This window comes from Falco naumanni, chromosome 4 (assembly GCF_017639655.2).
Source record: "Falco naumanni isolate bFalNau1 chromosome 4, bFalNau1.pat, whole genome shotgun sequence".
In the NCBI taxonomy this organism is placed as follows: domain Eukaryota; kingdom Metazoa; phylum Chordata; class Aves; order Falconiformes; family Falconidae; genus Falco; species Falco naumanni.
The window spans coordinates 46,010,193-46,023,349 of NC_054057.1; the positions used below are offsets into that span (position 1 = coordinate 46,010,193).

Consider the following 13,157-nt stretch of genomic DNA (forward strand, 5'->3'; position numbering starts at 1 on the left):
TGTGTGCTATTTTTTAATTTTATTTTGGTTTTTGTTTAGTTTTGTCCAAGTGTTTTTACCCTGTAAGGATACACAGTTTTCTGTAATGGACAGCTTATCGCAGCTCTTCATCTTCTCCCTTCTATTTTCTGTAGTGGCTAACATTGCTTTTCTTGGCAGTACTTGGAATAATATCTGTAAGTGCAGTTGTTGGAGACAATTAGGAGCAGGTGGCATGGTGCCTCAATGTGACACAGCCTAATTTCTTTATTGTCATTTGAAGAATTTTATTCTCTCTTCAGTGTCTTACAAAGGAGTATTATCTATAAATGATAAAGAAGCGAATACTTCTTGGAGTTCATGTAAAAAGTTATTAGTCATTACATGTTACATTTCTCATTGAAAAGTTTTTGTACTGGAATAGTGAGTACAGAATTTAAAAAAAAAAAAATTTTTTTTTTCATTTTTAACCAAATATCCTTGATGAAAGGGTATTTGTTTATTTAAAAAGCCATTTTAAAACTATACTGAGGAAGGATTTTCCAGCAGGAAGGCTGTGCAATTTGTCTTACCAAAATGACAGTAAATGATACGGCACATCATTACCATGGCAAAATGAAGAGCCTGGGATCACTGTGGGATTTTGTATCTGTTACACCTGTCCACACAGTTTGCTAAAGGTTTTAAGACTGGTATAAGTTTTCTTATGCCTGGTTGGGATAGTTTAGAAGTCATAATGGCAGAATACAGCAGTTCTCTCTATTTTTAATAATTGGAGAGAAAAAAATCTCACTCTGTTTTACCCAAAAGGAGGAATACTTCCTCTAAAAAAGTCTTTGTAGACAGTAGCTACCTTAGACCATTACGACACCTACATTTTACAGTTAAAATTTGTATATTTAATGAACATATTTAAAGAAATGTTTTGTTTCATCTAAATGGACATTTTTGCTGTTTTGAAAAGACAAGATATAAAACTAAATGATCTGCTGCTCATATTAGTGTATTACAAGCCATATAAGATCCAGACATCAATGCAGTAACAACAATAGGGCAGTCATGCATAAGGCTTCTAGGTGGAATGAACATACAGTACTGCGTTTGATGAAATATGTTTAAATATTTATGAAGAATCATTCAGTATAGACAATTTCAAATGTAGTTGCTAGTAGAGCATTTTGAAGGCAGTCTCCAGTCACTATTTTAATGTGAAAATGTGTCACAGTCTGTTCCAAACAAGTTTCAAATTATGTTCAGTTTGGCTTTGTGAGTTTCTTGGGGTTATTTCTTATTTTGTTCTTATGGAAAATATTTTCTTTGGTATCTCTGTTACACTATCTTGCAGTAAATTGGTTACATCTTGGGTTTATTTGATTTGTAGCAGAAACATCCACAGTTCTGTAAACCAGATGTTGCTTTCAGTTTTCAGAAGGAATTCTCATTTGAAGATAAAGAAGAACTTGCAAACAGCACAAAGGATATCGATGCTAATCTCTTAGCAGTACTTCCAAAAGGTAGGTAAGGGAGACACATTATGAACACAAGTGGTAATTTAACAGCATGTGAAGTTTAGTCTATCGAAGCGCAAGGCACAGTTAAGATCACTTAGGCACGGATGTTTTGTAAATGAGTTTTCTTTTCCCTGTGAAGTATGCATAGGGGATAAAACGGGATTAGCCAATGCTCTTTTACAAGGCCTTTTTACATCCCTGCTTCATAAAGTGCAGCTTTATTTACTTAGTTTTCAATAGGTTAAGATTAGTTGAAATTCAGAACTTGAGAGCGGTTTCTTTGTATAGTTAGATTAGTACTGATTTCAAGTGTACTAACTTGGCTTGTAGTCATAGCTTTTTCCAGTCCCCTTCAGTGGCTGGGAGAATCACTGTGCTTGTGTTACTGACTACACACTGAATTTTAATCTTGCATGCTAAAGGACCTGCAGTAGATATGGGGTTTGGGAATTTTTTTTCTTTAAACTTTTGTCTTAGACTGAATGACTTAAGAAGAAAACAGAAGTTCTGTCTCTTATCTTTTGACACAGTTCAGGTAGAGGTGACAATTAATTCTCCTGAACTATTTAGAAGAGATCACAGTCTGCTAGGAAATAGCTCTTGACCAGTAAAGGGGGACATTTTGACGTAAGATCAACATGTAACTGGCATAAATATGTTCCTTTCACTCAGAGATGCTGTGAATCTCAGAACTTCGATTAAAAATCTAACGGTATTTGCCCTTTTCAGACAAACTACAAGGCTAGGTGCACTAATCTCAGCGTAAAGGAACTGGCTTGCTCTTTTAATGTCATTTGTTGCAAAGTTCCTTTAGAAAGGAGCTTTCTTCCAGTATAACACTTAAGTGATATTTGATGTGCTTTTTAAAAAATATAATCATTACAGATGTTCAAAGAGACTTGATTGACATAATGATGGGATAGAGTAATTTATACAATACAGATGCCCTGAGAACACCCTGATAGTCATGCTGGCCAACAACTTAATTGCAAGAGCCTTCACTTGAAAAACCTTCTTCGTAAGTTTCTTCTCAGTGAATGAATTCCTCTCCCAGATGTCTCTATTTCCTAAGAAATTATTCTCTCAATAAAGGCATCAGATTTGGTGTGTACCAAACTTAAGAAAAAATTAGCAGTGGGAGCTGATGGTTACATTCTGAGCGACTACTTAAGGCCAAACGCTTTCTGAAAATCCAGGTTATTTGTCCCATCCAGGGCCTAACTTCGATCCAGATTTGCACATGTTGGAAAACTGGAGGATTATATTTAATTCTCAACTGATACAGACTGAACTGAAGTTCAAAGAGTCTAGTTGAAGTCTCACACATTGCTGCCTGCAGTTAAGTATTTGATATTTAGTATGCCTCTGCTAGCACAAAGAAAACATAAATGCTTCTCAAAGTTGGTTTGCAGACTATCATCTTTCTAGGTGAGAAGAGGAGGTAGGGACAAGGCTGGTAGGCTTCACTATTGCGTTAAATTTTCCTCAAAATGAAAATGTATATACCTGCATTGCAATGGTTATTTACTAGCTCTGAGAAATTAAGACTCTGGCAGGTAAACTTCTGATCCACATCTATACAGGCTTCACAATTTTATGTGTTCACTCTCTAGTAGGGACTTTTGGAAGGCTTGATTTAGTTTTTACAGCTTCTGTATTTTAAAAATAAAACTGCTGTCACATGCCTGCAACTTTATCCACATGTTTCCCCTCTGCTGTTGTCAAAGAGGGCTTTCAGCAAAAACATATTTATATTCTGTAACAAATGATTCTGAAAGATTTCTGAAATCTGTAAGAAATCTTTCACCTTAATTTAAGGAGTTTTGTAAGCATTTTTATAAGGTGCCCTCCAAATGTACTTTTTGTTTTTTATTCTGGGACAAGGCATGAAACAATACTGCTTTTGCTAAATACTGGTATTAGAAGGTAAATTTTGCTCAGAAGGTCTACAGTTACCAAAATTAAGATGCCTCTTGGGAGTCTACCTTAGAGAGTATCCTGCCATAGCAACCTGCTCAACATCCTAAACTAAAGCCTGAAGTTCAGGGCTGTTCCTGAACTGTGGCTGTTCTTCCTGTTGCCCTCAACTATACTGAGCAACAGTGCTTACAAAGTGTGTTGGCGTGAAGAAACTTAGATGAGGAGCTTTTACTGTGAATTTAGTTATTTTAAGCTTCTTAGTCTTTTATTATGTGCTGAATCAGATCTTTGTGCTACGTTTTAGGTAGAAGTGGTGTTATTCTTTAACACTGTCATGGATGTTTTTGAAATGGTATAGCCTTTGATGGTCATGGGGAGAAACATCCCATGAACAGATGGGAGATTGGCACCAACATGTCCAAACTGCAAACTAAAAAAGAGAAACCCTATCACCTAAGCTTGCAATGGCCAACCACTGTCCTTATGAGTGAAATTTCTCCAACTGGCTTTCATGTTTTGAAGTCAAATATTTTATTCAGCAAAAAGAAATCACTAGAGTAGAAGACTTCCTGCATTTTGTATTCTTTTTTTGCTTTATTTGTGCTTCTTTTCCCCAGTTCCCCAGACGAAGAATATTGCTGAAACTGCTTTCACAAAAAAGCTCTGCAGATGTTGGCCAACCTAGCTGAAATTACTGTCTGGAATCTCAAGTGTGGAAAAAGTGTAAGGCAGCATAAGAGTAGTCCCATGCTATTTTTGTCCCATCTTGTTTGGGAAGGTGTTGGAGAGATTCTTCATGAGGCCAGTGCTCTTTTTAGGACTGCAAAAGGGTAGTAGAATCTCTGGAACTTCAGCTAACACATAGCAAGAGGGTGTTGAGCTAATGCTGCTGGGAGTTCTTTGGATGTTCCACATTTCTTGTATATGAACAACTTATAGTCACGTTTCCTTTTTTTGGGGGGAGGTGGGAAGATGACTTTAGTATATGAAGCTATGCTTTAGAGCTTTACTAAAGCTGGGTAAAAGACCTGTTCTCTGATGATGGTTTTAGGGACTGTATAAATTGGTGACTAGGGAAGAAAAATGATCAGGATTTGGATGGAATGTAGTTTTATTAACTGTGAGCTGTGGAGGCCTTTGACCCGTCAGAAGTGGCAGAACAGTTATGGGCTTTGTTTTGGCCATTTCATGTACGTATAGCCAACAGATGGAACAGAAAAACTCTTAAAAGCCAGAGGAACAAACTTAAACAGAAGTAGATTTGGCAAAGGTGAGAGGGAAATATTCGTAAGAAATCGTTTTCTTTGGTGTGAATGTGAGATGAAGGCTGGTTTCATATGGTTAAATTCTCTGTTTAATACACTTCTATAGCTAGCACAGCTTGAATAGGCAGGGCAGCTGCAGGAACTGCTCATGCATTGTGAGAAAAAACTGTGAAAACAACATGTAAAGGCTCACCTTTGCTTTGGTATTGGTTCAGGATGCAAATTCTGCATTGCCCAAGTCCAGTTTCCACCCGTCTCCAGAGATCTGTGCCTGGAGCTTGCTGACTTTCAGTGGCTATCTTGCACTGTAAACCTCGTCAGCAGTATATAGGCTTCAATCTGCTTTGCTGCAGATGCTGAAACTAGGCGTGGAAGAAGTGTCCCTTGGGTTAGTGCTGTTAAGTAGCTGCATACTTGGCTACTCTGCATTGCTAGTTGCATCAAATGTCTACGTATCAGATTTTTTTTCATGGCATGATCACAATCTGAGCTAACCTGGCTTGAGGAATTGAGGCGGATAGCTTGAGTCTACTTTCTGTAAAAACATAGACTAAACGAGTTGTTTTGGGGAGTGGCCCAGTTGATTTCTTCCCCTGGTTAATCACACATGCTCAGTGGGCCCTCATGTGTAGCCTCAGACACTACATTCATACCTCATTCATTTGCTTCTCTGAGTAGTCATGATCAGAACACATTCATTCTTGGTGATGCAAGAAATTTTACCTGAAGTCCTAGTGGCCTTTCAGCACATAAGGTTGATATGGCAGCCAATGTCAATAGTGTCTGTATCTGTGAGGTATGAGCAGTGGTATTGACTATAGCCAGCTTCCTGAATATCCATCAGCTGAGCTGAAACCCTGACTTAGTGATGCATGCAGAGGAAAGCGAGAGAAGGTGCATCAGACCTTTGAAAGCATAGTGTTTCAATAATGTTTATCTTCGAAGTATCTAGAGCTATGAAGTCTGGTAGGGAAAAAAGGTGATAGATTTACTTCTGCTGTGGTGTGGAACAGCGTCTACTGGACACTTCTGGCTCATCAGGCATTTCTGATGGCAATCTAAGGCTGACTTAGCAGGCTGTAGGCTTTAGCTTGCTTTAACTTGTGATCCCTGGGTCCACAGGATCAGAACCCCAGAGGTGCATTACATCAGAAGGCACATACAGCTTTTAGCACCGTATCTTTGCCAAGGCAATGATACGGGTGGGTATGTGGCGGGGGTTGTTAGGCACACCACCTTCCCCCTCCCCATCCTTTGGCAATGTGGATGGTTTCTCTTCCTGGTGGTAAGAAGTCACACCATACTTGTTTATGTAGCACTCACTGCTCCAGTGTGGTTTGCAAACATCACTGATAACTGCACATGTGTGTGTGTGTATATATATATAGGGATTACTTCATCTGTCATGCCTCCTGTTGGTTCACTACTATTTTGTGAACTGTGACAGCTGTCTACTAGCACATAACACCACCAAACAGTTTAGGGGGAGAGAAGGAAAGTATGTCCAATTGAAACTACAAGGGAAAATTAGCAAGGTAGAAAGTGATTAACCATGCAGGAATATCATGAGGGCACATGGTAATTTTTACTCCAACCATGAGTCACTGCGATTCTTGCGATTTGCTCAGTATAAGGGAGTGGAGGAAAGTAAGGAATAGAGGACACTGTTTCTCTTTAAACATACTCAGTCCCCAACCTCTGTTTAGACAAGATAAAGCAGTAGTTCCATACTACCTGGTTTTGAAATAGGTTATTATAGCATGTGAGCTTGACCTCAGCTAATCAAAATACAACATACCCACTTTGTACTAGATTTTGAAAACTGCTAGGATGGCATAGCAGATTCTACCTTAGCCTGGAAGTACCTGGAGGGGAGGACACCTTGGTGTTTACACCTGTGTACCTAATGCACTTTTGACAACACAAGCTTAATAATCGAGTAAAACAAGGAAAATGTTTGTTCCCTGACAAAAGCTGTTTCAAACCTCTTACCTCTATTTGACTGTTCCTTCTTATCCTAAAGCATTATAGCAAGTTTCTGTGAGTTTCTGAAGCTTAGTAGCTTATAAACTGCATAATCTTTTGTTGTCTCAGTTTCAGAATTAAGAAAACTGTTTGAACCAAACCACCAAGATTTTTTGGAAATGAAAAGGTAAAAAAAAAAAAAAAAAAAAAAAAGTCTTTGGCCTTTAAAACAAAACACACAGCTGTTTTGTTATCTCCTCTTAGAAACTTAGAAACCTCAAATCTTCAAAGATGCTTGATCTCACATTGTTAACATCTTTTTCAGAAAAGAGAGAATAGCTAGACGCTTAGAAGGAATTGAAAATGATACGCAGCCTATGCTTCTACAAAACTGTCCAGGATCAGTCACACACCGATTACTAGAGGAAGATACACCGAGATATATGCGTGCAACTGATCCATACAGTCCCCACTTAGGTAAGCAGCATATATCAGTCAATCTTGTATTGCTGAATTACTTCATGTTTACTGCCCTATCATTTGTGCAGTACATGGAAGGGAGTTTTATAGAAGAGCTGTAGTCAGGGTTTTTTTTAACTTGCCTTTTAATTCTTCAGTTGTCTTATTTGAAAAAGGTTTATTATCCATATTGTTTTAAACCAACAATAATTTCATATGAGTCTTGTAAAGAATTATAAATAATACACATTTCTTAATCATTTGTATGAGATATAAGTGCAAAAATGTCATGTGTCTGTTTAGTCATTAGTACACTTTGTAAGAAAATGGGAAGCTTTTAGTTCACTTGATGTGGATGGTGGGTAGGGTACTTGGAGTTTTGGGATGGACTTGCTCATATATGGTGTACTTTTGGCAGGAAGATCAAATGAAGAGGAAGAAACTTCAGATTCTTCTGTAGAAAAACAACCCAGATCATCAAGATACCGAACAGAAATCACAGGAGGTAATACAGAGCCCTTATATACTACAGGAAACATGGATGTCCAGGAACTAGAGTCAAAAGCAGAAAGAATAGCTAGGTACAAGGCAGAAAGGCGGCGCCAGCTGGCAGAAAAATATGGATTATCTCTTGATTCTGATTTGGATTCTGACTACTCATCCAGATATACACGGGCAAGGAAAGATCCTGACAGCATGGAAAGAAAGGGAATGAAAAGTGAAAGGCAAGGTGATGACAACAAGGACTGTGGCTCCTTGTATTTGTCTAGGACTGAGGTGAAGGAGTCGAAGAGTGTGATTGCTGAATCCAAAGAGTGCTCCAGCCATGGAAAAGATGTTGTTCCAGACAAAGAAGACCTCTCAAATGAAAAGAGTGATGGAAAAGCAGATGATGACAGTGCCATTGGACAGGTTTCTGACCCTTCAGCAACCTTGGATAGTTCTGTCTCCCTTTCACTTCCTGGGCGAGAATCTTCCTCCTATAATGAAGTGCCAATATCACCAAAGCAAACCCCCAGAGAGTCCCTTTCGTCACCAAAGCGGGCAGCCTCACCAATCCATTTGCAGAATGACCAGCACTTGCACAGCAACATCAGACAAAGGTAAGCATGATTTTTATTGTCTGTTTGTACAGTAGCTTCTTTTATCTTATATCGCCTTCTGCAGCAATGTCTAATGTATTTATTACCGTTGATGAATGTATTAAGGGGCTTTGGATGTCTCAGGCCCTTTGGGGGTGGGAGGAGAGGAATAACTAAGATATTTATGCAAACCAGAAATCGATGCACTTATGGTTCTAAATCTGCTTTTTTTTTTTTTCTTTCTCCTTAACTATTCTCCATAACTATTTCTTTTCTCCATTAGAGTAAGCCTTTAATTTTTTTCTTCGGCATCTTGTAATTGTTTGGTGGGGGGTTTCCAAGTAAAGGCAAGTTGTTTCTCAGCAAAGGCTTGAATAGCTTCGTGATGGCTTCAGCGAAAATAAAACAGTTCTCAGAGTTTAAAGCTGAAAAGCGTCTTGGGTCAGTTGAAATAATAGTCCTTTTCCTGCTGAGACAGTGTAAAAAACCTTCTGAACTGTTACAGTTAATCTTTCAGATAATATTGGGGTATGTGTGTGAAGGGGCAGAGGGGAGAGTTAAAATTTCATGCTGAATTTAAGAAAATGTAGCCTTCCTCGTGGTATGCTAAATTGCTTCAGATTTGACAAATTTACTCCAGTAATAGGATAACCAGATTCTTCCAGAAGGAAAAAAAACCCACAACAGTTTTCACTAATTTCACATCATAATTTCACGTTATGGTATGGTAACTGGAAACAACGCGTAGCTAAGAATTTAAAAGCAAGATTTTCTCTAAGTGTGATTCTTTAATTTCTATGTGGATGCATAGATGTAAAATAATAACTGTAAAAACTTAAGTTAGTGTTGCAGCTCAAAATGATGTAAATTGTAAGGAGAACTTAATTGTAAACACATCTGCATCATGCTGAGCAGTGCTGACTGTTTCTAAGAAACTGAAATGAACTGGCATAAACAGAACAACTACACATTTTGGCATTTTTTGCAGTAGGTTCAGAAGCAAGCTACCTTGACTCGGTGGCTTTATTCCTCCCTTCAAAATCAAAAAACTTGATTCTTACTTGTTGTGGCCTTTCTTATTAACTGGCATAAGCATACCTTAAAGTTTGAATGAAGCAGTCTTCCATGTCGAAGGTTAATGACCTGGAGGATTAAGTCATCTATTTACAGTGCCTGTAAACTGCTGAAATGTACTTAGCCTTCTTTTTTGTTTCACTTTATTGCACAGGATACACCAGTATAGTCTCTTTAATATTTGTTTCATAGCTTTTCATTGTTTAGGTGACTTCTAATCCTGCTCATCTTCTTTTGCATGGATACGTAGCTATATGAGCTATCATTGGACTCTCCCAATTAAGCCAAAATTCTAAAGGAATATTGTAATTTCAAAAAAGCCATCAGAGGGAAAGTAAGTCAACATATCAACATACTTAGGAAGTATGACCTTCTATTTAGTTTATGTTTTAAGCTTATAATTCTGGTGCTACAATAAGGAAAATACTCATTGCAGGATCACCCATGCAGCTGAGACCAGAGTTGTGCTGAAACTCCTTGAGCTGACTAGGTTCTTTCAGGCGCCAAAAAACTTGTCTTTAAAGCAGTCGCAACTCAAATGCTACAAAATATTATCCCTTATCCTCAAATAGTAAATTTGAGATAAATCTCTTGACTAATCCAGTTACTGATAGGAAGGGAAATTGGAGCAATGGACCCTTGGCAGGTTCTTTTCTTTGTTTTATCATGTGAAGGAAGGGACAAATTTTTCAGCCTTAGGACAGCAAAGAGAATATCCCATCAAACTTTATAGCCAAGAATGGTCTGCTGCAGTGTAAAAAGAGGGTTTATTTTTTTGCTCTCATAAAGAAATCCTAGTCACTGTTTCTGTGAGGGGAAACCAATAAGGCACTGAATAATGAAATGCCTTCTAGATTGTTCTCTCCAGCTCAGGAGAAGCTGCACTGCACACAGCATTGGTGGGATAGCAGTCGTCCTGGTGAAACACGTGCTGGCTATAGAGAGACACCTGAACCTCCTCATTCACAGATCAGCCTTTAATGTAGAGAAACCATGTCTCCTTATAAAGCTCTTTCATTTTTAGTTAGCAAGTGTGGGGTTTTTTTTATATTGCAGCTTTATAAACCAGTTACAAGTTCAGACTGAGCAGGCTGAAGGCATTATCAAATCATTCACAAATTCCAGCTGTTTCTTTTTAAAGCTGCCACTTCTGGCATTACCTATTTATTTATAATAAAAGATGCTGCAAAAGTTGGGTGGAAGAGATTTATAAGGAAACTGTTTTTAATGGGGACATACTTTTAAATATGTTAAAAGTTATATGTGTGAAGCACTAAGGGGTCAGCTATGTTTGGCAAACACTGGAGACAGGCCCCTTCTGCAAGGTCTTCCTTTTTTTGAGACTTTGTTGTTCTCCATTTCTAGATAGGTAAGATCCATTTTGAAGTAAGTTCTGACAACTCCATCCCATTTGTAGTATGGTCAGGTTTACTTCTCTGCAGTCTCTACGCTCTGCAGTAGTGCCATACTAAACAAAAGAGAGTGGGGCAAAAGCATCAGGAATAGAGTGGGCAGATCCTTTAAGTATGCTTTCCATAAAGTGCAAGAGTTCTTGATCCCCCCAGTGTAAGAAATCGGGAAAGCAAGAGACCTGCACGGATCAGTCAAGACCTGCTGGTCAAACTAGAGGGCCAGAAGGAAATGCACAGGCAGTGGAAGCACGGACAGGCATCCTGGGAAGAGTATAGGGGTTGCTGCCTGGTTGTATAGGGATGGGGTCAGGAAGGCCAAGGTGTGCCTGGAGCTGAACGTGGCAAGGAATGCCAAAAATAGTAAGAAGGGTTTCTACAGGTATGTCTACCAGAAGAGGAAGGTCAAAGAAAGCACACACCCCCAGTGATCAAGTTTGGCAAACTGGTAACAACAGACGAGAAGGCTGAGGTATTCAACAACTTCCTTGCCTCAGTCTTCACTGGCAGCCTATCTTCTAACACTTCTTGAGTGGATGGACCGCAAGACAGGGACTGAGGGAGACCACAAGACTGAGGACTGAGTCCCTCGCACTGTAAGAGACGATCAGGTTCATGGATGCCTGAGGAACCTGAATATGCATGAGTATGGTACCTGACAGGATGCGTCCTAGAGTCCTGTGAGAATTAGCTGATGCAGTTGCCAAGCCACTCTCCATGATACTTGAAAAGTCATGGCAGTCAGGTGAAGACCCTGGTGACTGGAAAATGGAAAATATTGCACCAATTTTTACAAAGGGTAGAAAGGAGGGCTCTGGGAGCTACCAACCTGTCAGCCTCACATCTGTGCCTGGGAAGATCACGGAACAAATCCTTCTAGAAGCTATGCTAAGGCACATGGAGAACAGGGAGGTGATTCAAGGCTTAACCAAGGGGGGGTCCTGCCTGACCAACCTAGTGGCCTTCTATTATGGAGTGACTAAATCAGTGGATAAGGGAAGAGCTATGTATGTCATCTGTCTGGACTTCTCTGAGGCCTTTGACATGGTTCCTCACAACATCCTTCTCTAAATTGGCAAGATATGGATTTAATAGGTGGACAGGTCAGTGGATGAGGAATTAGTTGGATGGTCACATCCAGAGAGTGGTGGTCAATGGCTCAATGTGCAGGTGGAGATTGGTGACAAGCAGTGTCCCTCAGGGGTCCACATTGAGACCAGCACTGGTTAGTATCTTCACCAATGTCACAGACAGTGGGATCGAGTGCACACTCAGCAAGTTGGCAGGCAACACCAAGCTGAGTGGTGCAGCTGGCCTGCCTGAGGGACAGGTTACCATTTAGAGGGACCTGGACAAGCTTGAGGAGTGGACCCATGTGAACCTCATGAGGTTCAACAAAGCCAAGTGCAAGGTCCTGCACCTGGGTGGGGGCAACCCCTGATACCAATACAGGCTGGGGGATGAAGGGATTGCAAGCAGCTTTGAGGAGAGGGACTTGGGGGTACTGGTAGATGAAAAGCTGGACATAGGCCAGCAATGTGTGCTTGCAGCCCAGAAACCCAACCGTATCTTGGGCTGCATCAAAAGAAGTGTGGCCAGCAGGCTGAGGGAGATGATTCTGCCCCTCTACTCCATGGTGGTGAGACCCCACCTGGAGTGCTGCGTCCAGCTCTGGAGTCCTCAGCACAGGGAAGACATGGACCTGTTGGAGCGGGTCCAGAGGAGGGCCACAAAAGTGATCGGAGGGGTGCAGCACCTCCCCTACGAGGGAAGGCTGAGAGAGTCGGAGCTGTTCAGCCTGCAGAAGAGAAGGCTCTGGGAAGACCCTACTGCAGCCTTTCAATAATTAGAGGGGGCTTATAAGACTGAAGGGGACAGAATTTTTAATAGACCCTGTGGTGATAGGACAAGGGTTAATGGTTTTAAACTAGAAGAGGTTAGATTCAGACTAGACATAAGGAAGAATTTTTTTATGATGAGGGTGGTGAAACACTGGACCAGGTTGCCCAGAGAGGTGGTAGATGCTCCATTCCTGGAAACGTTCCAGGTCAGATTGGACGGGGCTTTGAGCATCCTCATCTACTTGAAGCTGTCCCTGCTCATTGCAGGAGGATTGGACTAGATGACTTTTAGAGGTCCCTTCCAACACACACCATTCTATGACCCTTTGAATAAGTCATAACTTAGTACAAGTTACTGACTGCTTTATTACTAATTTCAAATTCTTTCTGGATGAGGCTTGGGTCAGTATTTGCATAAAACAAGTTTCCCACACTGTCTTTTGAAGAAAATCACCTGCACCCACAAGAGATATGGTGTAGCTCTTATACCAGTTAAGAGTTTACACTTTTGGTCTTGTTTGGATATGCATGTATGCAGTAGTTGGTATTTTAAAGGCCAAATTGCCAAGAGCCCATTCTTCATTTTAGTACTTCTGACAACTTTGAGTGCTCACTGGTGTAATATTCAGATTTAAGAATAACCTCTCAGAAA

The 13,157-nt window shown here is 40.1% G+C and overlaps 1 protein-coding gene across 16 annotated transcripts in view; it reads left to right on the forward strand.

Moving 5' to 3' along the window:
• Positions 1-13,157, forward strand: part of SVIL (supervillin) — a 142,678-nt gene that overhangs the window by 75,335 nt on the left and 54,186 nt on the right. For 15 of the 16 annotated variants that reach the window (XR_005827719.1, XM_040593107.1, XM_040593109.1 and 12 more), the window contains 4 exons: positions 1,402-1,493; positions 6,770-6,827; positions 6,966-7,117; positions 7,518-8,202. Coding sequence is in view for 15 of the 16 variants with exons in the window: in XM_040593102.1 (XP_040449036.1) it covers positions 1,402-1,493; positions 6,770-6,827; positions 6,966-7,117; positions 7,518-8,202 (987 nt within the window). In the remaining variant the exon portion in view is untranslated. The remainder of the gene's footprint in view (positions 1-1,401; positions 1,494-6,769; positions 6,828-6,965; positions 7,118-7,517; positions 8,203-13,157) is intronic. The other variant, XM_040593110.1, reaches the window with a different exon arrangement.